A 23,349-nucleotide genomic window follows, 5' to 3' on the forward strand; every position below is an offset into this window, starting at 1 on the left:
TAATCTAAATTCTGAAGGCTACAATCCTGTGATTTAGGCTAAGACAACAATGAGCAACCAAAGCAGATTTTTCATCAAAGCATGATTGGATCTCATCACTGTACTTTCTTTTGATTGCTGACTTTGCGTTATCTAAAGTTTCTGTACTTTCATCAAGGTGAATTGCAATATCTATGAATGGAAACAGCTAAAACTCTAAATATAGTTTTGAAAATGTACTTCATGCTATCACCATCATCTGGAGATCCAGAAATAGTTGCAGTTCAAAGGTTATGTATAGACCATAGTCAACTATCCATTCATTTAGTAATGAATTTTAAAAGCATTTCGGTCAATGCTGCTCTAAATCAACAATATAATAACACACAAAATAGAAATGCACAATAAAGTTATGGTAAAAATTACAAGTTGTATACTATTCCTGCAACTGGGAGTTCTATAGCACCTAAGGCCCAAAGGCTTTCTACAATAGCCAAGTGTTTACAAGCTCCTAGCAGGCCAGTTGGGTGGCCACTTGTTTCAAAGCAAGGGAGCCTCCATACAGAATGTCTTCTTTTGGCTCCCGGCTATCACATCTCCTGATCTTCAGCAAGTATCTGTCCTTTGACAGATGCATCATCTACAGTATGTGTTACAGAAAGACTTGCAGTTAGAACTTCAAGAGGCTTTCTAGGGCTGAGTCATATACTATAAGGCTTTGTAGGTGATATCTAGCACTGTCAATTTCTCTTTTAAGAGAAGTAGACCTTGATAGGGAATAATCTGAATTTCTAGACCCACACTTTCTTTCCAATAGATACTTTTCAGTGTTGTCTGAATTGCATTTCAGTTTTTCAATCTAATTGGCACTTCTGGAAGGTCCAGACCAGAAAAATTAACAGGAAATTACTGAATGATAACATATCTAATTTTCACAAAACCCCTCTTTCGTTCTATACATACATTTAAAAATTTTTTTTGATTTATATGCCGCCCTTCTCCGGAGACTCAGGGCGGCTTACAATGCGTTAAGCAATAGCCTTCATACTTTTGTATATTTTTTACAAAGTCAGCTTATTGCCCCCACAAACTGGGTCCTCAATTTACCTACCTTAGAAAGGATGGAAGGCTGAGTCAACCTTGAGCCTGGCAAGATTCGAACTTACTAATTGCAGACAGCTGGAGTTACAAATTACAATGCATTAGTCTGCTGAGCTATCCAGGCTCCTTTTATCTCTTTATATACATTTATGTACACTTTAAGGGATACTGAGAATGGTATTCCAACTGTGTGTAGGAAAGGTGGAGGGGCTGACGCATCTCTCTCTTTCTCGTTGTTTATATTCTTAAGCAAGCAGCATTTTGCAGATACGGGCATCTGACTCCCAAAACAAGGCTCTGTATTCGGAACATTGTGTTTGTTTTGATGACATTCCACCCATTGAATTATAAATTTCACCCTATGAAATCCATCATAAAGATATAATACTTGAGGAATTTCTTTTCCTTTGGTTTATTTTTCCAAACATTTTGAGAAAACGAGATGGCTATCTGCCGTTTCCTTATTTTTTTGCAGGAAAGCTAAGGGTTGTTGACTTCCTCTCCCCTCCCTTCCTTCCTTCTTTCTGAAGGTACAGAACTCATCTGAGAAAAGAAGAAAAAAAACAGAATGAAGTGATTGTTCCTGTTCTCTTTCTTAAGTCATTTGGAACACTGTCCCTCCACGTTTTCTAAATGCACTGCAGCTGCCACACGAGAAGTGACAACTTTGCCAATTAGGCAGCAATTACAAGCATTGGGTCACTACCACTGTCGGGTCAGCACCTGGTAAGTTAACCTTCCACAATTTCTTAAGGCAGCATGTAAACTATTAATAAATGAAAGTTGAAAGATCAAATACATGCTTCTTTGTGGGTCCCAAGCAATTCAATTTGGCAAGAGCTTAGTATGCGTGTTTATGTATGCATGTGTGCATTCTACAATTAACTATGCAGTACTCCATTTTCTAGATGCCAGATCAAACAGTCTGAAATTTAAGAAAGAGGTGACAATTTTTACAACTGTAGTAAACATTTTTAGTGCATCCTAAAAGCTGCGATCCTTTTTGTTTTAGTGCATTTCCTGATGCGAATGACATGCTTCAGATCCTCATGAAATCTCAAAATAATTCATCCGAGAAATGCACTTGCTTGTGGCCCTTAGTAGCTAATTCATTTAGCCTGGGCTGCACAGGGGCCTGAATGATCTCTTTAAAATCTTCTATTTTTAAGCAGAAGGTGGAGACTATAATTATATGAACAGTGCCTTGTGTATAAACTGTTAATATCTCAAGTGCTCTCTTTCCTGAAAGTGTACAATACCAATGGACCAACCACTTTGCATCATAAGCAGCAAAAGATTCTGGGAGCTGTTTTATAAACAAACACACCAAAATCTAGGCAACATTTCTGTTAAGTAAATTCTAGTTACAAGGTTTGTTCTGTTGAGTCATGTATTGTATCCTCCCAGTATCTTGCTGACTGCAATTTTAGCTGTATTTTAAGTTTTAGTTATACGCCGAGACACCTAGGAGTAAGCCTTACTTTCACACTGAGGTGCAGTAACTTCCTTTCCTTTCCTTTCCTTTCCTTTCCTTTCCTTTCCTTTCCTTTCCTTTCCTTTCCTTTCCTTTCCTTTCCTTTCCTTTCCTTTCCTTTCCTTTCCCTCATTCTGCAGGCAGAGCATTGGTGGTTTAAATGTGAAGTATTAATCGTATACCGAAGACCAAGTTTTTCTCACATCTAAGCTGTCTGGGAATTATATAATATTTAGACATTTTAGAAATGCATTCCATTCTACAAAATTGGGGTTATTTCTCAATAAGGACATGTTGTTACCAGCCTCAATATTTTAAGTGAAGAGCCCTCTTCCTCAAGCTCCAATCCTGTATAGGTTAAGCATTGTTGAACCAATTGCAACAATTCTGAAGAAACATACATAGAATTGTACTGTGCACTATGTACTATGATATTTGGGGATATCAGAATTGGGCTGCAAAAGTCTGAATTGCCACTAAGCAAAGAGAGACAAGAAAACTTTAACTCCACACTTACTACTTAGTGATTGTCTAGATTTTTATAGCCCAGACTTTCTGGTCTTAACTAAACCTGTGCTACTAAAATTAGTCCTTTTCCAGAATCCTTTTCATATTTTGTTGTCTGAAGTTTGTCAAGCATTCGTAACTGCCAATTTTCAAGAAAGACTTTAAAAACATTTTATTCACAACAAGAATGCATCTGATTGTTCTGACTGAAATTTTATCTGAACTGTGACTTCTGTGCATTTTTAACAAGGGCTTTGCTGGATGTTTGTTTTAATGTTAGTTTTATTAATTCTTTGTTTCTTTTATTTCATACCCCATAGAAGAGTTTTGCTCTTCCATGAGCAAATATAGAAATATTTTAAAATAAATAAATAAACCTCCCTGAAGTTTGGGACTAAAATCAAGTCCATGGCAAAGTGGGAGGGTTTTTTTCACATATGACATCATATGCAACTTTCTATTATCTACAATGCTTTAACATATTTGTTGGAATTTTCAAAGGTATGTATGCCTATCTAATTGATGGACTTATTCGCTGTCTTTCTAATGAAATTTCCTCTGGTTGAGGTAAGCGATACAGGAGAAGTTAACATTCTCAGAAATATTACGACCTGAAGCATAATTCAAAATAACAGTAATTTTTGGAAAAGTTCATATATGGGTCAGTGCTTAATCTGTAAAGAGTAATGTTAATTTTTAGATCATATTTTATATTTGTCATATTTAAATATAAAGTAAAAAAAATATTCTTGTAGTTAGTGCTTCAAGTGATTCATTCTGAAGGTTGTTTTAGAATGAGAATTGATAATTTAATGACAATCAGAATAGAAATAAAATAAAACGTTCAATTACTATGTTATAAGGAAAAAAGTAACTTCTTCAGGCAGTTTGGTGTGCTTCTTTGCTTAAAGATGTGCTATCATGCCTTCGTACCTTTAACAGCTCAAAAATGCAAAATTATAAGTCAAATAATGAGCAAACATTGAAAAGTATTAAATGAGCGATAAAAATACAGTATATAAATATTAATTAAAATAAAGTCCAAAATACCAAGCCATGTCAAATAGCAGAGAGAGAGAATGTTCAGTATTATATGCAATATTTAATCATTCAGCAAATTGGAAAGGCTCTTTGAAACAATGTTACCTTGCAGTTAATTTATAGTAATTTTGAAAGGTAGTGCTTTCTTGGATTTGCACACTATAGTTAATGCTGCTTGGAGAGTTGGTCTTTACATATTGGATGAACCCAGCTGATTAAAACTTATTCAGTAAATTAGGCTTAAGCAAAATACAGTTTAGCACAATGTATAAACCAGAGCAGTGGTAATTCCCAATGTCCTTGATTATGGTTATTTATCAATACAATTTCTAGCCCGCATATTCCTTGTTAACGAGTCATAAAGTAATGAACAGTTTGAAAAATAACACAATAAAGCATTCTTAAAATGATTACAAGAAGATGATGGTGACAATTCTCTGAAAACTCACACTGTTAATGATAAAACCTCTAACAATCCTCCTATTTAAAATCATGATCAGCTAGTGTATTCCTGGACCTATGCAGAACTGTAGTAAAGAGTCTATTTTAAATAATTTGGCCTTGAGTCAACCCTGAAATGAATCCATTAAACAGAAAGAAGAAGATACTGCTTAAAGGAAGAGGAAGATAAACCAAGAAGTAGATGAATTTTCATAAAAGGGAGAACCACATTTGGGGTTAAATTGGCAGATGTTTTAGTAAATTCTCTGAAGATCCATGTAAGTAATTACCTTCTCCTCTAGGTTTCACTTCCCCTGAATTAGTCATGTTGGTGAGCGATAGATCTGCATCAGAGTATGAAGAGACTATATCATTATATCATTGGAGTCTTCTTTAGGGTTACCAAATCTGGACTGCAAAAATTCAGACAAATCCTGATTGTGAATAATAATAATTATTTTATTATTATTTATTAGATTTCTATACCGCCCTACTCCCGAAGGACTCAGGGCGGTGCACAGCCAAACAATAAAAACACATACAATACAAAATTTAAAAAATAGAATAAAATCAAATTAAATAATTTTGGCCCCGACAAATTTAAAACCCCAAACTTTTAAAACCAATTTAAAATTGAATATATAAATACTAAAAAATATTTAAAATTTTAAAAATCTTTTATAAAAGAGGGGGAAAATTAGGCCAGGCCGGCCTGGTGAAATGGTAAGGTCTTTAAGGCGCGGCGGAAGGTGCGCAGATCCGGGATCCTCCGTATCTCTGGGGGGAGCTCGTTCCAGATAGTAGGTGCCCCCACAGAGAAGGCTCTCCCCCTGGGGGCCGCCAGTCGGCATTGTTTGGCTGACGGCACCCGGAGGAGCCCCTCTCTATGGGAGCGTACCGGCCGGTGGGAGGCTATTGGTGGTAGTAGGCGGTCCCGCAAGTACCCGGGTCCTAAGCCATGGAGCGCTTTAAAGGTGGTAACCAAAACCTTGAAGCGCACCCGGAAGACCACCGGGAGCCAGTGCAGCTCGCGCAGGAGAGGTGTTACATGGGAACGCCATGTCGCTCCCATTACCACCCGCGCGGCCGCACTCTGCGCCAGTTGGAGCCTCCGGGTGCTCCTCAAGGGGAGCCCCATGTAGAGAGCGTTGCAATAGTCCAGGCGGGAGGTGACAAGGGCATGAGTGACCGTGCGTAAAGAGTCCCGATCCAGAAATATTTAAGAGGAGGAGCTTTCTTAAACATTGGCAATGATGATACATGGAGATCAGAGATAGGCAATCAAGTCACAATTATAATCAGCGAATGATGGACAAAAGTGATATATATGGTCTACGTGAGAAGGAGTAGTCTTATAACAGACCTGGTGTGTGGAGTGACATGGCCACAAGGCTAACCTCTGCTTCCATGTGCATCTCAGTGTTGACATAGCTGACACTATGCCATAGCAAGAGGGAAAAAACTGTTTTCATAATTGGAGTGCCTCAGCTAGACTTTGGCGCACCCTGAGTGCCTAGCTGGTACAGGATGGCTGCTGCAGTGTGAAGTACAGTCATGCTTTCCGCGAATGTTAAGTGAGCTGTCCTTATGCCACAGCAGAAGAGTTCTGTGGATGTGGCTTTAGTCTTCCTCAGAGTTTCCCAAGTTGCTACATAAATCTGGAAATTACATCACACAGTACACGAGCTCCTTGTAGAAATGAAACGTATACTGTAAAACATAGGCAAAAATCTTCCATATAAAAGGGACACCGGATGGGTGGAGGAATAATGAATATTTTGTTGTTCATATTTCCAAGTTTCTGTTTACTATCTGTTTATGATTGTTTGTTTTCCTGTCATGGTTTTATACTTTTTTAAATTTGGAATTTCCCTGATTTCCTAAAAGGTAACTCTTTTTATCCCCTTAGCTGGGATAATACTTGCAAGCAACACAGTGGGGATCATGTCCTTGATATATGATATTGAAGTGTCAAATGAGGACAGTATCTATTGTCCTTACTCGGAATTGTCTTCATAACTATGGCTATATAAGGATAGGATGAAGTTGGTTGAGAGTGAGAGCAGTAATTTTCCATCTCTTGAACTTGGCTATATGGAATCATCACAAAAAATAAATTCTACTTCAAGGAAACATTAGAAACATTCCTTTGCTTTGAATTGTGGTTAGAGATGAATCATTTCTGTGTCTGCCTATAATTCATTCTTCATAGATGACCAAAATACATTGTATGAATAGGAAATAGTCTATTTGTTGAGGGTCACCAGGCAATTCCAGAAAAAGAAGCAACTAATTTAAAGAGTTGCAGACAGATGGTCTGGGAGTCCTAATATGCTCAATATGTTCTAAAACAGTGGCCCCCAGTCTTTTGGCACCAGGGACCGGTTCCATGGAGAGAGGTTTTTCCGAGGACCAGAGGGAGCATGGTATCATGTGCTGCCTGCATTCTGCAGATGGGGTTTCGCTTGTTTCCATGGACCGGTTTCTGGCATGCCGGTCATGGACCCAGGGTTGAGGTCCCCTGTTCTAAAACATCCTTTTCCCCTCTAAATTTGAAGCTCTGCAGAGCCCAAATTCATGTGATTATTGAATTGCCAAAGTAGTTATACATCTCATATAAATTTGACCGTGTTCTATGTCAAACTTTAAAAGGGTTGTCAGATTTTCACTTCCAGTTTAGTAACATATATAAAGTAAAAGAAAAAAGGAAGTGATTTATGCTGGGAAAATACTTTATGCTATAGCCGAATCAATACCTGAGGGTAATTTCCCATAGAGAACTGAGATGTTAGCCTTCCTACGTGCACATCTAAGACATGGCTGAGAGGTTGACTCTGTTGCTACTTTCAATTCATTCAAGATAATGATTATTGGCAGCTTTTAAAGCAAAGGAAAGTTGAAGTAAAATCATAAGCATAGCAGCTGATTCACTTAGCCACTGCTTTGCTTAACAATCAAGTTGCTAATCCCATTTATGGTCACTGAATAAGGACTACCTTACCTGCAGTTTAAGACAATACAGACTAAGTTGCCATGGGGGCTCAAATAGGCTTATAATGCTTCATGTAAATACTTTTCAGAGATTTAGACACATTGTTGAGTTATTACTTTGTCCGTTTTTCTTGTCTTGCTATAAGATCCATGCATGCATTAAAGTATAAAGTATACGGGAGAGGCAATGATAAGGCCCATGTCCTCCACGGATGTTCATACATTGGGTGCAAATTCACCTGAGATTTTGCCATAATCAGGAACTCCAGTGTATCAGGTTTGTCATAATAAAGGATGTTTGGTCAACTGACTTACAAAGCATTTAGGATTACAGGTGGTCCTTATTTACCAACTGCCTTGTTTATTGACTGTTCACAGTTATGAAAAAATAATTTTATGATGAATCTTTGCTGTTACAATTTTCATAGCTCTATAAAGCAAAGCAAGCTGAAATAAAATTATAAGTACAATCAGGATAGATACTGCTCCATTTAATGACTGAGTTGCTGGTCCCAATTAGGGTCACTAAACAAGGATTACCTGTACATCCCCCTCCTTTTGACTTTTTCAGCCCTTATGTACAGTAGCTAAATGGCTAAAAAGAGTTAAGTTTCTGATCAAATCAGATTTAGAATTACTAGTAGGAAGAATGCAGTATAACTGTCATCTAGTAATATTTCTTATCTAACAGCAGTAAGTTAAGCCTTGAACTTTTGGGGCATCCTAGTGACTGGTGCCAATATTGTTATGGCTGCTAATGCAGAACACACTTCAATATGATAACACATACCTAATGAATGTACATATTTGCAATTATTCTTATTTCTTTAGGTAAAATAGTAACTTTGCTGTCATCTTTACCACCTAGCCCTTGCTGGAAGAATTTTCTATTTTTTAAAGAAAAGCTCAGGACAACATCTGGCTAACTTGGCCTATGTTGTGAAGTAAAGCAGCTTCAGACTTCATTAATATTAGGATGGGAAGACATCAGGAATTCTAACACTGGGCTACAGTCAGAAGTTGGAAAACTTGAGCAGACCACATTTATTTATTTATTTATTTATTTATTTATTTATTTATTTATTTATTTATTTATTTTATTGGTTCGATTTATATGCCGCCCTTTTCTAGAGACTCAGGGCGGCTTACAATGCGTTAAGCAATAGCCTTCATACTTTTGTATATACCTGCTTAGTAGGGCTTTCGGGCCCCCTCTAAGCGGTGTTCTTTTTTATACAAAGTCAGCTTATTGCCCCCACAAACCGGGTCCTCATTTTACCTACCTCGAAAGGATGGAAGGCTGAGTCAACCTTGAGCCTGGTGAGATTTGAACTTGCAGTAATTGCAGGCAGCTGGTGTTACTTAACAGTGCTTTAGTCTGCTGTGCCACCAAGGCTCTTGGTGGCGCAGCAACATCTGGATTATTGAAAAGAAAATAGAATTCTTAGGTTCATACATTCGCAGGCTGAGTTGAGGTGAAACAAGAATAGAAATTTTAATTTGTTTAAATGGATGCAGGATATGTCCATTCAGGATTATGGGTTCTGTGGTGGAATTTATAGCCAGACAAGAGGGGCAATGTAAAAAGGCAATCTAGCTTGGAGTTGCTCCATGGGAGGAAGTGACAGAGGCCAGACGCTTGAAGCCTTTATCTGCCTGTTCCCAAAAGAATGCAGTTAGCCTGGTGAGATTCTTGTAAATAGAAGAATAACAATAAAGAAACTACTTTGGCCTATTCACTAAGTTGTTCTGGTTCTTTGCGCCTGACAGGTTCTTATTAGCAGTGCTAATATTACTATTAATTTCTGTAAACCTAGAACTCCTGACAAACGTTCCAGGGGCTGTGGAGAGTAGAAATCTCTTTGAAATAGGTAGCTAGTGTCTCAGTTCCAATTCTGGAACTATTTTGCCCTTACAGTTAAGAGCGTTACATCATTTGTCCGTATCTTGCACAAAATGACTGAGATTCTTTTTGGAGACTGGCAGAGATATTTTCAAAATTGAAAAGGATTTCCAAACAAAAAAATACATCCCCTATGTCAGAATGGAAGGTGGGGGTACAAAAAGTCAAGATGGCAGCTGTGACCACATAATCAAAGCTATACTCCTTTACGTGATTGATTGCACATGGTACCACAACATTAGCTATTTTCACCATCACCCCACATTAGCCCACCCTCTTGTTCCATTCGATTCTGCTGGGAAAGGGATTAACAATTTCTCTTATGAAACAATGCTACCAATATCAAGCTATTTGTCATCCCTGCCACTTTGGTCACATTAGTTTCCCTTGTTCATCATGCTTTACACAATTTACAATACAAATTCGTTTTTTTAAGGAAGCATGTTTTAGGAACAGTGCCATTACTTTTATGCAAATAGATGAGATGGGGGGGAAAAAAGGAAGGTTCTGCTTAAATTTTGTATATTTGTCAGATTTGAATATGTAGCAAAATATTAGTTTAATAATTTACATTATGATATTTATTACTTAATAATAAAGAATGCATTTTTTTATTTCCTGAAATTTGAGGGAGATACAGAAAGGCTCCATTCCCTGTCCAGCAGCTATTTATTTTGAATTATGTATTTAGTGCATGATTTAATCTGTTTCAAACAACAGCCGCAGAAAGAAGATAGAGGATGTATGTTATTTTATGCAATGTCAAATACAAATGAATAGAGAATGTTAAGTTCAGCAACAGAAATGAGAGCATGAATCTCCAGATTCAGATCTCTTTCACCAAGTGGTGGGTTGCCTCCGGTTCTCACTGGTTCTATAGACCCGGTAGTAAAAGCGTCAGGAGGCTCCGCCCACCGACCCCAACATCATCAAAATGCTTCTGTGCATGCGCAGAAGCTTCTGCGCTTGCGCGGCCCCACTGGAAACCGGTAGTAAAGGTTAGTAGAACCCACCCCTGCTTTCACCCCCTATTAAACCATAATGCAGTTTATTTGTTTATTTGAGGATAAATCAGTCTTGACTCCTAGCAACTGCCTGGATAAGGCCCTGTGGTTTTCTTGGCAAGATTTTCAGAAACAGTTCGCTATTGCCTGCCTGCTAGTGCTAACAATATGTGAATGGCCCAAGATCACCCAGCTGGCTTTGTGCTTAAGTCATGACTAGAACTCATGGTCTCCTGGTTTCTAGCCTGGTACGCTACACCGAACTGTCTCTTTTTTTTCTTTTATTTTATATTAAACAAATGTACAGATTGTGGTAGCATACACTTAATGTTATTTGTGCAATGCTATTTGTGTTCTGCTGTTTGTCTGGAAGCTCAAGGCAGCAAAAAGAGGAGTCTACTCAAGATCCTCACATCTATCACCCTTAAAACATCCTCAAAAAATGTCATGCTTGCAGGACTCAATCTGGGTCCATTACCGGAACCAGAGGTTTAGTCTAGAGGTCTTCAAACTTGGCAGCTTTAAGACTTGTGGACTTCAGCTAGGCTGGCTGGAGAATTTTGGGAGTTGAAGTCCACAAGTCTTAAAGCTGCCAAATTTGAAGACCTCTGGTTTAGTCTTTCGAGCTTTTGGACTCATGCTGGAGCCCATCCTCAGAGAACTTCTCTCTACCGGAATGTGTGTGGCGCATTCTGGTAGAGAGAAGTTCTCTGAGGATGGCTCTAACACAAGCCTGAAAGCTTGGAAAACTAAACCTCTTGTTCCTATGACTGATCCAGATTGGGTCCTGCAACATTATCATGGGACACATATATATGCCTTCATTTGTCAAAAGTCACAGTGATTCAGTATTGACTTTGCCTTCATGGAAATAATTTACTACAATTGATATCTCCTTTATGCTTGGTTTAGGCTAAAGTGTATTGAGTGATGGCTTTAGAATTAAATGACACTGAATTTCGTGCGAAATGGACAGCAGGATTGCAATGTCACATAATGTTTGATTTCTCATAGTAGTAAGTAATATAGAAAAAAGATTCCTCTTCTGTATACTTCAAAAAACTTGAAACAAAAGATCACAGCATGGACTCTTGTACTTTAAATCGTTCTAGTGCAGATAAAGATTTTGGAGATATGATCTTATCAAGAAGCGTAAGAAAAGCTGTTGATCGCACTGCTCACTATTCAAGGTACAGGAAGCTGGTCTTCTCTTGCTATTGCACTTGGCAGCATTTTTAGTATTTAACGCTTACTTCCTACACTTAGAAATAAGAACGTTGTGTACAGAAGGAGAGAATGGAGTTCCAATCCTCTAAAGATGATAAATAATTACCTTTTCTTTTGAAAAAGCATAATAAAACATTAAACTGGCAGCAGTTAAGATAACTGGGAACCAGTGTAGATGTAACAACATTTACTTCTTGTCATCCAAGGTAAATGTGATTCATGCTGAAGTCAACTGCTATTCCCACTTCTGTTCCGTTGCGCATAGTTTAGAATAAATTAAAGTTTAATGTGGATGATGCTATTTTTTTAAAAGTATGACAAACCACACAAAGTTAAAAACAGCTCAAAATTCACAAAAGCCATTCCTCATTTTGCACTTCTCTCTAACAATATGCAACATGCAGAGATAAACACATTAACCTGCAGTCTTGAAGGGTTAAACCAGTGGTGGGTTCCTCTTGGTTCGGCCTGATTCTGCTGAGCTGATAGTGGTGACGATATGATGTCACCGGACCGGTTCTGCCCCCTGCCCCCCGCGTTATTCTTATCTTTTATTTGGCCCCACCCCCAATCTATTGCTGCCTCCTGAGTCCCAGCTAATGGGCTATAAAGAAAAAAAATGTTTAAACTCTTGCTGCGGGGCTTCAAAGGGCCGCCCTACAGCTGATCAGTGGTAAAAGGCAGTTTGGTGGTAGACCAGTGCCTCCAAAAACAAATGAATAGACCAGAGCCTGCAAAAATATATGAGTAGACCAGTGCCTGCAAAAATAAATGAGTAGACCAGTGCCTGCAAAAATAAATGAGTAGATCAGTGCCTGCAAAAATAAATGGGTAGACCGGTACAGCTCTGCAAGCAGTTAAAAGCCTGGTAGACCAGTACCTCTGCTAAATCCTAAAGAATTGTCACATGACCATCAAGCCACGCCCACAAAATAAGCCACGCCTACAGAACTGGTAGTAAAAAATTTTAGAACCCACCCCTGGGCTAAACTATATACTATTAGGGACTTCACTTTGAGTGGAGATTGCCATCTCTTTCTTTCTCTTTCCATCTCAGAAAGCAACTGTAGAAAACATTGATTTGGATGGGGGGTGGGGGCCTGTCAGCCCAAAGGACAGAACTTAAGGGTTTGCCCCAAAGTTAACATGGCAGAGAAAATATGCTAACAAACTCACCAAATCCTGGTGACTGCTGGGACAAGTCCCGCCATTTTCTTGTCAAGATTTTTGGATGTTTTGCCATTGCTTTTTTCCTAGGGTTACCCAAGGACATCTGTCTGGCTTTGTGCCTAAGACAGGACTAAAATTCCAGTCTCCCGGTGTCTATCTTGATGCCTTAACTACTACACCAAACTGTTTTTAGTCTCTATTTTCTAATACTGTGTAAAGAATAGAATTAATGACAAGTATGCCGAGAGCCCATAAAATTTCTCAGACTTTGTCCTCTAGCTGTATATTGGGGTAGATAATAACATAATAAAGAGTAAGAAAAATAATATGCTCTCTTCTATAAAAGCACCAATTTAGTATGGACGTATACTAAGTGGAAGCAAATACAGTATCTATTTCAGAATCATGGTACAATGGTGAGAATCTTTGGTTGCGGTAATCACATCAGGTTTGTTCCTTGGCATAAGAAGTTATATACATAGTAGAGCAGGTTTACATATTATAACTTCCAATTCAACAAAGGGCATCCATATGGTACACTACCTTTGTAAGGTTGTTTAACATTTTAATCTCTCTCTCTCCCTCCCTTCCTCCCAATCTCCCTCTCCCCCTCTCCCGTCCCTGTCTCTAACTAGTTAATTAACTAGCTATTTTAGTTAGGTAGCTATGTACCTCATCTGTCTGTCATCTCTAAACAACAGTGACCTCAAATCTTTCCCCCCACAGTTATGCACTAGAAACCAGTATGGAATCTTGAATGTATACATTTCTATCTCTACCATGACATATTTAAAGAATGATCATTCTTTTCTCTGTCTCTTATGCACAGATGTCTAGAGCTCATGCAGATGCATTCAAAGCCCATTTGGCCCAAAGGTGATGATTTAATGTGAGTACAGATGCTGCATTATTGATCTTTAAATCTAAGGGTTATGTATTTGTTGCACATTTATTGAACAAACATTATAAAAGAGACTAAATAACTAATGGATAAAAAGGCCTGAATTAATTTGTTGGGCAGAGAATAGCACTGAAAAGAATACCCAAAGGTCCTAAATTCAGGGCACCAGTAGAAGCACACAGCACCAATCTTTCATTGTCTGCTTGCTAGTTTCTGCAGTTGGTAAGAGCCTGCAAAATCAATACTTAGGCACGTAGGAAATTACCTTTCACTGAATCAAACTTTTGGTACATATGGTCCTTCCCAAAATCACTAAATTGTAAATGTTACAGTGATAGAAAAAAAGTAGAAATAATGACATACATGGGGAATAAACACATGGTATGAATGCCATTTATTTGACAGTATTGTTTCTTCCCTGCTCGGCCCAATTTTTAATTTTGATCATTCCTATTTTTTGGGACTGTGACCTTCTACTCTTCTACCACTCAAAGACCAAAAGCAACCCACTTAATGTAATGGCAGATCTTAAGGGGGTTCCAAGAGAGGTTTCCCCAAGTTTTATCTGGAGATTGCAGATCTTAAAATGTTCTGCATGCAAAGCAAATAACTGGCTAAGTATTAAACTTAACAGGTTCCAGGACATGCCTTACTTTCTCTGAAACTAGCATTACTAACTAATCCACCAGCTAACAAACCAGTTAAACAGCTTAGTAATTAAGGCAAATTGCAACTGACCACCTAGGATATTTTGAGTATGACTCCCCCCACCTCCCCAGAGACATTTTTTAAAAAAAAATTGATTTATATGCCACCCTTCTCCGGAGACTCAGGGCGCCTTACAATGTGCTAAGCAATATTTTGCCATTGAATACTGAGTTTTAACTGATGGGGTAAGACAAAGTATCAAGTGCTTGCTAATAGCCATATGAACTATATTTAATTAACTTAATTGCAATTGACATTTAATTCAATCAAATGGCATTTGGGCATTTTGTTTAGGACTGCCACACCCTTTCCACCGTGTCCCTAGGATAGTAGTCAGAGCCTAAGAGTGGTTCTTGACCCAAAAGGAATATACAGCATGGATTTAGGAGCAGAGTGGTGGCCTAAACAGTTATTTCCAATTCTATTATCTTAATGAACAGGAAGTTGAGCATGTATGAACTCTTTTGACATTGAAAAGCATGTCTAAATGCTGCCATTGTGGAACAGCAGAAGTAGCCCTTATCAACCATGGCTCATTCTCATTTTTAATGAAGAGTTCACCAAATCCTTTTATGTGGGGTTACATGGTACATAGAGTAGCTATAATAAACAACTGCATAAAGTTGACCAGATTTTTCATTTAAAAAACCACAAAAACTGACAAATGACAGAACCCAGGTTTCTGGCCTAGAAGAATAAACCTGGGGCTAAAAAGAGAAAGCAAACAAAACAGGATAGAACACCATATTTTGTGTTAAACTGTTATTTAAGAGTTTCCACTCAGTTACACGTCATATCAAATAACAGCACGCAGGAAAAGGATTGATTTTTAAAAATGTTATTTATTATTTGAAGGAAGCTAGATCATCCAGGAGAACTTCAGTGCAATGAAGAAAGAGGACACATATTGCAAGATGGATAATGTACAAACCTTTTCCTTTGCTCATTGCTTGGATCCTATTGTAAATGCCAATATAGCTTCGCCCCTCAGTGAGGGATTCAGGACACAGCTTGCCCAATTTCGATACAGCCCTCCCACAGACTTAGAAAACTTCAAAAGTTCTTTTGAAGGGGGATCTCGTAAACGTAAAAGTATGCCAATGAAAGTACCTTCCACTGTCTCTCCAGGAGATCCCACATCTCCATTGGAGAACCCTGAAGAAAATGTTGATGGAGGTTCTCCCAGCCTCCCTTCAATATTTCAGCATGAATCCACACAGCCAAAGTACAATGCTCACATGATCGACCTTTGCAACCTTGGCTATCACTTTTACAGGACTCTGGAGCACTTTGGGACACAGCCCATCAAAGAAGAACCAATAAAACCCAAGGTTCTATGGCCTGGCCCCACTGCTTTTCTGCAGGCTCCCTATTCATACTATCCCAAAATTCATCCTACTTTAATGTTTCCTTTTATGATGCCCTCAGATTTGCATTTTAGAAATCCTTTCCCATTGAAAAGGCCCCCGGAGCCTCCCTTCAAAAAGGTTGAGTTAAATGAGCAAGCTGAACAAAAGCAAAAGGTGGAAAGAGTCGATGTCAATATTCAGATCGATGACAGCTATTACATTGATGTAGGAGGAGAGCAGAAACGTTGGCAGTGCCCTATGTGTGACAAGTCTTACACATCCAAATACAACTTGGTCACTCACATCTTGGGGCACAGTGGCATCAAGCCCCATGCTTGCTCCCGGTGTGGGAAGCTTTTCAAGCAGCTGAGTCATCTGCACACCCATATGCTGACTCATCAAGGCACTCGACCTCATAAGTGCCAAGTGTGTCACAAGGCCTTCACCCAAACTAGCCACCTAAAGAGACACATGATGCAGCACAGTGACATTAAACCTTACAGCTGCAGAATTTGTGGAAAGGGTTTTGCCTATCCCAGTGAATTGAAAGCTCATGAATCCAAGCATGAGAGCGGCAGAGAAAATATCTGCATTGAGTGTGGCCTTGACTTCCCAACTTTGTCTCAACTGAAGAGGCACCTAACCACCCACCGAGGTCCTGTTCAATACACTTGCACCGAGTGTGACAAGATATTCCAGTACCCAAGTCAGCTGCAGAATCACATGATGAAGCACAAGGATATTCGCCCATATATTTGCACTGAATGTGGCATGGAATTTGTGCAGCCACATCACCTGAAGCAGCATTCCTTGACTCATAAGGTAAGCTAATGCCAGGGATTCTCCAATAGTTGTGCTGGGGGAGGGGGCAGGATGCTTTTTTGACAACCTGCTAAAATGCAAATATTTTTAAGCACTTCTAAACTGAAAGTAACAGAGAAGTCAATTCCAGATTACTACCATGTTTACTTCTCCCTTAACCTCAGAAACACTTTCAATCTCTGTAGCAATGATCCTCACTGCAACCAGTCTTGAAATTTCAAGAACACCATATTTGCTGCCACTGCTGTCCAATAGATGTCCACAAGTTGACATCTGGCCAGTATCATCCTCTGTCTTTATATGCCAGACCACTTATTTGACAATTTTTTTGAAACACCTGACTGTACTTTTAATTGTTTCATGAAAGAGAAGCCACCTAAACTCAAAAAACCCCCAAACCACAGCACAACATCACAGCAACATGCCCACTATGGGGAAGGAAGAGAGTGAAGGAGCTCAAAGGTAGATAAAATAAGAGTTCCCTTAAAGGGAAGACATCTGACCCCAAATTCCAAGGTTTGCAAAGATAGATTCCTTTTTCACTGTGGTTGAGCCACAGTGAATCTCAGCTATCCAACAGGAGAAATGATCTGGATCACAAACACAGCCAATCCAGGTGTGGCATAAATATCACATGTGGAAGACACTTGAGGCTACAACTTTGCCCACTTTTCTGGTAGGAAGCCTCACAGAACCCAAAAGATCTGAGCATGTCTCATTAGATCCAGCAGAGAGGACATGCTTCACAAGTTCCATTTGCAAAGACCATGAGCTCAAGTTCTGCCTTGGCCATGAAAACCAGCTGTGTGATCTTGAGCCAGTCACTCTCTTTTAGCCCATCTCACCTCACAGGGGTTTTGTGAGAAAAATAGAAAGAGGGTGTGTTGCATATGTTTTCTCCCTTGAGTTATTTGTAAAAATAATAAAGGTGGGATATAAATACATAAAATAATAAATGACCTACTTTTGATAGGTGTCAGGATGTGGACCTTCTCTGCCTTATAGAACATTCTCCCTCCTGAAGCTAGGTTAGCTCCATCCCTATTAATGTTCAGAAAGTCCCTCAAGATCTAATTTTGTCACTAGGCTTGGGAGGACCTGACAACTGGTAACATTTTAAAGTGGCTCTCCTATTATGGGTGATATATAGTGTCTATACTTCTTTCTTTCTCTCTGGTTTGTATACTGTAATTTTAAAATATTTTTTATAATGATTGTCTATATTTTTATAATAATTGCTTTTATCTTTTGGATTTATTTGATAGTTGTACACTGCCCAAGGTCACATCTGGGAGAGAGAGGGGGAGGGGGGGAGGGAGGGAAAGAGGGAAAGAGGGAGAGGGGGAGAAGGAGGGAGGGAGGGAGAGAGAAGAAAACAATATTTTAAAAATTATAGCTCTGACCACCAGAAGTGAGTCTATTTGTATAGTACTTCCTATTGGTGATCCTGTGAATTAAAACAACAATAATTATTTGAGAGTATCAGGCATAGGATATGATAATATTCCAAATGTGTTCTGTAATAATTGAATTAAAATAAATATTCATTATAGAAACAGGTAATTGTGAGTGATAATTAAATTGCTCCTCTTTTTGGTTTATAGAATAATTTTAAAGTAGAATTGATGGATTCATGTGAAAAAAGTACGAAAGCTTAGGGACAATAATATAATAATTCTCATTAGTCAGTATTATTTTCTAACTCTAGAAAATACTTTTGAGCCAAAGTAAAAACTTTATTTCTTTATATCATATCCTTTGCACTCATAATAATAATAATAGCAAACAAAAACGAGCAGAATTTGAGCTATTTTAGCACAAAGATATGTGACATTTGTCAGTACTGTGGGAAGCTTTATACTTTATTCCTTACACTGTCTCCATTTTCCCTTAAACATTAGCAGAATTCATGTTACTGGGAATCAGCGTCTCCGCTGGATAATTGATAGTCAAGCTGAAACTAATCAGCTTGTAAAAATAGCAAATGGGGGAAAATCTTTTACTCAGACTTCCTTAAACCCCCATATAAATTATCCAGACCTAATCCACATATCAAAGGAGAAAGTCTGTAAACACAGAGTTAATTAAAATGGTCTCCCTGAGGAACTGCATGTTCACAAGAATAAACATCATACATGACATGTACCTTACACACACCCACATCTGTCAAATGTCACTTTAGAATCAGCATGTACACACCCAGAACAAGCTCCCCAATAAAACAGCTCTTCTGTTTTCTGCAGCTTCCCCCATAGGCAAACCTCTTTGCTTTTGGGAATAAATAATTCTCTTTCCTCACAGTTTTTGGAATTTTATTTTTATTTATTCTTGTGGCAACCCCAGTTTAAACTGAAACCCCACATTATTCTTTTGAGAACACTCTACTTATTTATTTAATATGTTTATTTTTCAGAAACTAAAAAAAAAAAAAAACCAGCCAGCATAATAGATAGCAGTCTTTCCTGATCTGCCCTCCATAGTTGAATTACAACTCCCAACATCCCTAGCCAATCAGGCATAGTTGCTTTACATGTACAGGTTTATGTGGTTTAAATTTCTTAAAGGTACCAAGTTTAGAAAAGCTGTTCCACGGATATATAAAAATCATTAAAGTCTTGATTTCAAATTAAGACTGGGCAGCCCTTTGGATGCATTTCCTAAACAATGCTTCAGGGTACACAGGACACCAAATACTACCACCAGAACTAGAAACATGTTAATAAGAAGTCATGCAAAAGAAGCAACATCTTGATATATGTAACGAAGTGAGTTATTAAAAAGTTGAAATTAGCACATCATTGGCTGGAGTAGACATATTTCTTAGCCGTTGTCCCCCACAAGGTATTATTATTGCAAACTAAAGGACAATCATGATCACAGAACTGAAATAAAAAGCAACCTCAATAAAAACCAAGATCAAATTTAAAATAGAAAAAAGAAAAAAGGGGGTTAGGAATCATCACTTACTTCATTCTTATGTTTTTCAAGGGTGTGAAAGAGCACAAGTGTGGAATCTGTGGCCGGGAGTTTACGCTACTTGCCAATATGAAAAGACATGTCTTAATTCACACCAATATCAGAGCCTACCAATGCCACCTCTGCTTTAAAAGTTTTGTGCAGAAACAAACTCTCAAAGCCCATATGATTGTCCATTCAGATGTCAAACCTTTCAAATGTAAGGTGAGTATTTCTTACCCTAGGTACATAGTCAAATGAACATAAACATTATCAGACTATTTTTTTTTAAGTCACTGGTGGAGAAGGAGCTGAGACATTCATTATAAGTTGCACGATAAACAACAAAGACAATTTGTCATAAATAGTATTATGTCTGTGGCTAGCTGACATTGGCACTAATAGATATATGTAAATATCGATATTATTGAATTCAGAGCACATGGATTATTTAATAAGACCTCAAAATAGCTCTTTTCATACATCATCATACAAACCAGTATGATTCATTTTCATGATGCTCCATATCTGCTTTCCTATGCTTGCTGGTAAGTTTGACCCTTCTTTACTTTTAAAAGAAAGGAAATAAATTCATGTTTAAGAAAATTAGAGTGCAAATACTTTGTTGAGCAGTATCACAACAGCATTTGTTTCCAATAATTCCCAAGATGCGTTAAATCTAACCAATAAGTCCTCCACTTTAGTATGAATGTGGAGTTTACAGGAACCACTGTACTTTCAACCAACCATTGTTCAGAGAAAGCTAAAAAAGCTAGACAGTCATTGTTCACTTTTTGTCCATGCCCGAGCATCCTCCCTTCCCAACCACTTCCAGCACGCCAATCAACAAACAGCCCCTCCCTCTTTTTCACAAAAATGAAAACAAATATGCATTTGGTATATTACAGTGATATTATTCTAGCAAGCCCTGAAAAATGCTTTGTCCAAGAAAGTCCTGGTTATGGATCAAGTCATAAAAGCTGCATTTGAAATCCCAAAGGTGCTTTTTCAAGTGGCAACTGAACTTTCTGGGGTTTTTTTTGAAGACGTTTCAAAGAAAAACCAGAAAGTCCAGTTGCCGCTTGAAAAAGCACCTTTGGGGCAACCCTGACCTGGATGACTGAGAATCTCCATAGACATTTAGCGATACACTGCATTTGAAATCTTTTCCCAAAATGGATTTACTAAAACAGAATTAGATTCATCTGTAGATGACATAAAAAAGCTTCCTCCCCCCCCCCAGCACCGTGGAAATAGAACTACGGTAGGTAGCAAATCATTGCTGGTTTGCTGTTAACATTGTGTGACAGGATAGAGATCTATAAAGCAACAGAAGCAGGAGAAAATCAGTGCAATGCTTCTCAACTTTAGCAACTATAAGACTTCAACTTCCAGAATTCCCCATCCAGCATGGGAGTTTTCTTCAAAAGAGACATCAATGGATCTTAAGCTAACATATTTATGAACTTTCTTCAATATCACCTGGTATGAGTGATCTTTAAGGTAGTATTTAAAAGAAACAAATCTGAGCAATTTCTCACATCAAGAGGTTGGGAGCAGAAGCAGAACTACTATTTTACTAATAACAAAATAAGTACTTATACCAGACCAGGGTGATCTACTTGTTATGATTGTTGTCATTCAGTGCCAATCCACAACTAAGGCTCAATAGAACAAGCAGTGGTTTCTTTGGGGCATTTGATGAAGTTGCAAACAGCTGCCATGCATAATTTGCCAGGTAAAGCCCCACTCCTATCTGGACTGTGGCCTGACATTCAAATCTACAATACAAGAAATGAAACCTACATAGACATGGGCCTATAAAATGGTTATACTATTAATTTGGATTTCCAAATGATATTCATTTCTGGAATACATAGGCAAAGAGAAAGATTATATGCTACTTAGCATGATTAATAGATACGTTAATCTGTTATGTAGTTCAGGGGTCTCCAACCTTGGCAACTTTAAGACTTGTGGACTTCAACAAAGCTGGCTGAGGAACTCTGGGAGTTGAAGTCCACAAGTCTTAAAAGTTGCCAAAGTTGGAAACCCCTGATAATTGTTCATTTCCCCCCTTTTCTGGGCATGGGATACTTGGACTGACAAAATAGTGCCAAAATTTCATTGTGTCATTCTTTGACTCTTCAGTTGCTGTACTAAATCAGCTTTATCCACTCTTGTGCAGTGTTGGGTTTGCTGTTCCCAGAATTCTAAGCGTTAAGGCCATGCTTGCTAGGTATTCTGGGAGCTACAGTTACAATATATTTATCAGATATCAAATAGGAGAACACGGACTGAAATGAAGAAGCATTAAAACTGGAATGTAGACTTTGTCTTCGAATTTGGTTTTATTCTTCATCTTGAGATTGCATTTTGTAGCACTTAGTGTAATTGCTAGTCTGCTGATGATAAATATATCTGACATTTGTATTGTACATTTCATTCCAAAGGGAGGTCAAGGATATTTAACAATTTGATATAGTGGCTAAACACATGAATCAGTCTGTGCGTGTTGCCTTTTTTATCAATACAAAATATCAATTATGCCTATACCTAAAGACAGAAGATATATTAGAAACACCAGAGGACACAATGTCACATTTTAAGTAGGATAATATTAATTGAATTCCAGCATAACTCGCATAACCGTGTCAAAATGACTCTACTGAAAATGCCATTAACTTTTCAAGGAAATAGCTGAACCTTCTGGCAAGCTGCAGAAGAATACAGTCAGTGGGTACTATCTCTGTCTTCATCTTTCATCATCAGCACCCTCTTGGATGGCAGCTGTTTCTAAAGTCCTCCAGTGCCCCCGAATCCCCTATTTATTGAACGAGACAAAATTTCCTTTTACCTTAACTGAGTTCAGGTTAGAATTGCTTTACCTTTTCTTGCCCTTGTGGCCATGTGCCCAGGATGAGCACATGGCTGCAAGAAGAAGTAAATATGAACTAGGGCATTGGTGACTCACTTTCATCATTTCTCTCCCTCAGGAAAAGGGGAAATACATTGCAGGAATGGAATTCTCATTAGGCTTTTGTGAGCAAGCCATACTTTGTCATATGAAGCCATCTTTGGCTCCAGAGACAACACTATTTCAATGCCAACAATCATCTTGTTGCTTCATTTCTGTCTTCTCCCCAGTCTCGTCTGTTGACGGGAGGCCTCTGGTTTGTTCCTGGAGGTCCTGAAAATGCTTTCTGGATGAGCCTTTTTAAACTGGACTTGCTTTGGGAGGCCCCAGAAGTGAAGTGAAGCAGAGCAAAGCAGAACAAAGCAAACTTTAGTGGAGTTTTCTAGCGTGGTAGCTTTGACAGGTATATTTACTAATTCAAAATAGTGGGCTGTTTTGTTAGCAAAGTGGGCTCACCCAAAAATGAAAGATATGTGACAATTTAATTGTGCAAATACTGCAATTATATATTTGTGTCATTGATATGATTATCATCATGAATGCATCATTTGCCCCTCATCCATACTGGTGCTCTAAAGACACCCATTACTTATAGTCCTGTCAAAACAAATCACTCTGGCCTGGTGGCTCAGCAGACTGATAGCATTGTGATTAACACCAGCTGTCTGCAATTACTGTAAATTCGAATCTCCCCAGGCTCAAGGTTGACTCAGCCTTCCATCCTTTCTAAGGTAGGTAAATTGAGGACCCAGTTTGTGGGGACAATAAGCTGACTTTGTATAAATATACAAAAGTATGAAGGCTATTGCTTAACGCATTGTAAGCCGCCCTGAGTCTCCGGAGAAGGGCGGCATATAAA

General features: G+C 38.4%; 1 protein-coding gene across 1 annotated transcript in view; it reads left to right on the forward strand.

Annotated features, from left to right (window-relative positions):
* The first annotated feature begins 1,590 nt into the window (after positions 1 to 1,590).
* The window catches only part of ZNF366 (zinc finger protein 366), a 36,500-nt gene continuing 14,741 nt past the window's right edge, over positions 1,591 to 23,349 (forward strand). The window contains exons 1-6 of the mRNA XM_087885830.1: positions 1,591 to 1,806; positions 11,354 to 11,457; positions 11,554 to 11,631; positions 13,668 to 13,727; positions 15,303 to 16,618; positions 19,607 to 19,798. Coding sequence (XP_087741956.1) covers positions 15,335 to 16,618; positions 19,607 to 19,798 — 1,476 coding nt within the window. The 5' untranslated portion in view covers positions 1,591 to 1,806; positions 11,354 to 11,457; positions 11,554 to 11,631; positions 13,668 to 13,727; positions 15,303 to 15,334. The remainder of the gene's footprint in view (positions 1,807 to 11,353; positions 11,458 to 11,553; positions 11,632 to 13,667; positions 13,728 to 15,302; positions 16,619 to 19,606; positions 19,799 to 23,349) is intronic.

Source organism: Pantherophis guttatus, chromosome 2 (genome assembly GCF_059756535.1).
Source record: "Pantherophis guttatus breed Tessera chromosome 2, ASM5975653v1, whole genome shotgun sequence".
Taxonomy (NCBI): Eukaryota; Metazoa; Chordata; class Lepidosauria; order Squamata; family Colubridae; genus Pantherophis; species Pantherophis guttatus.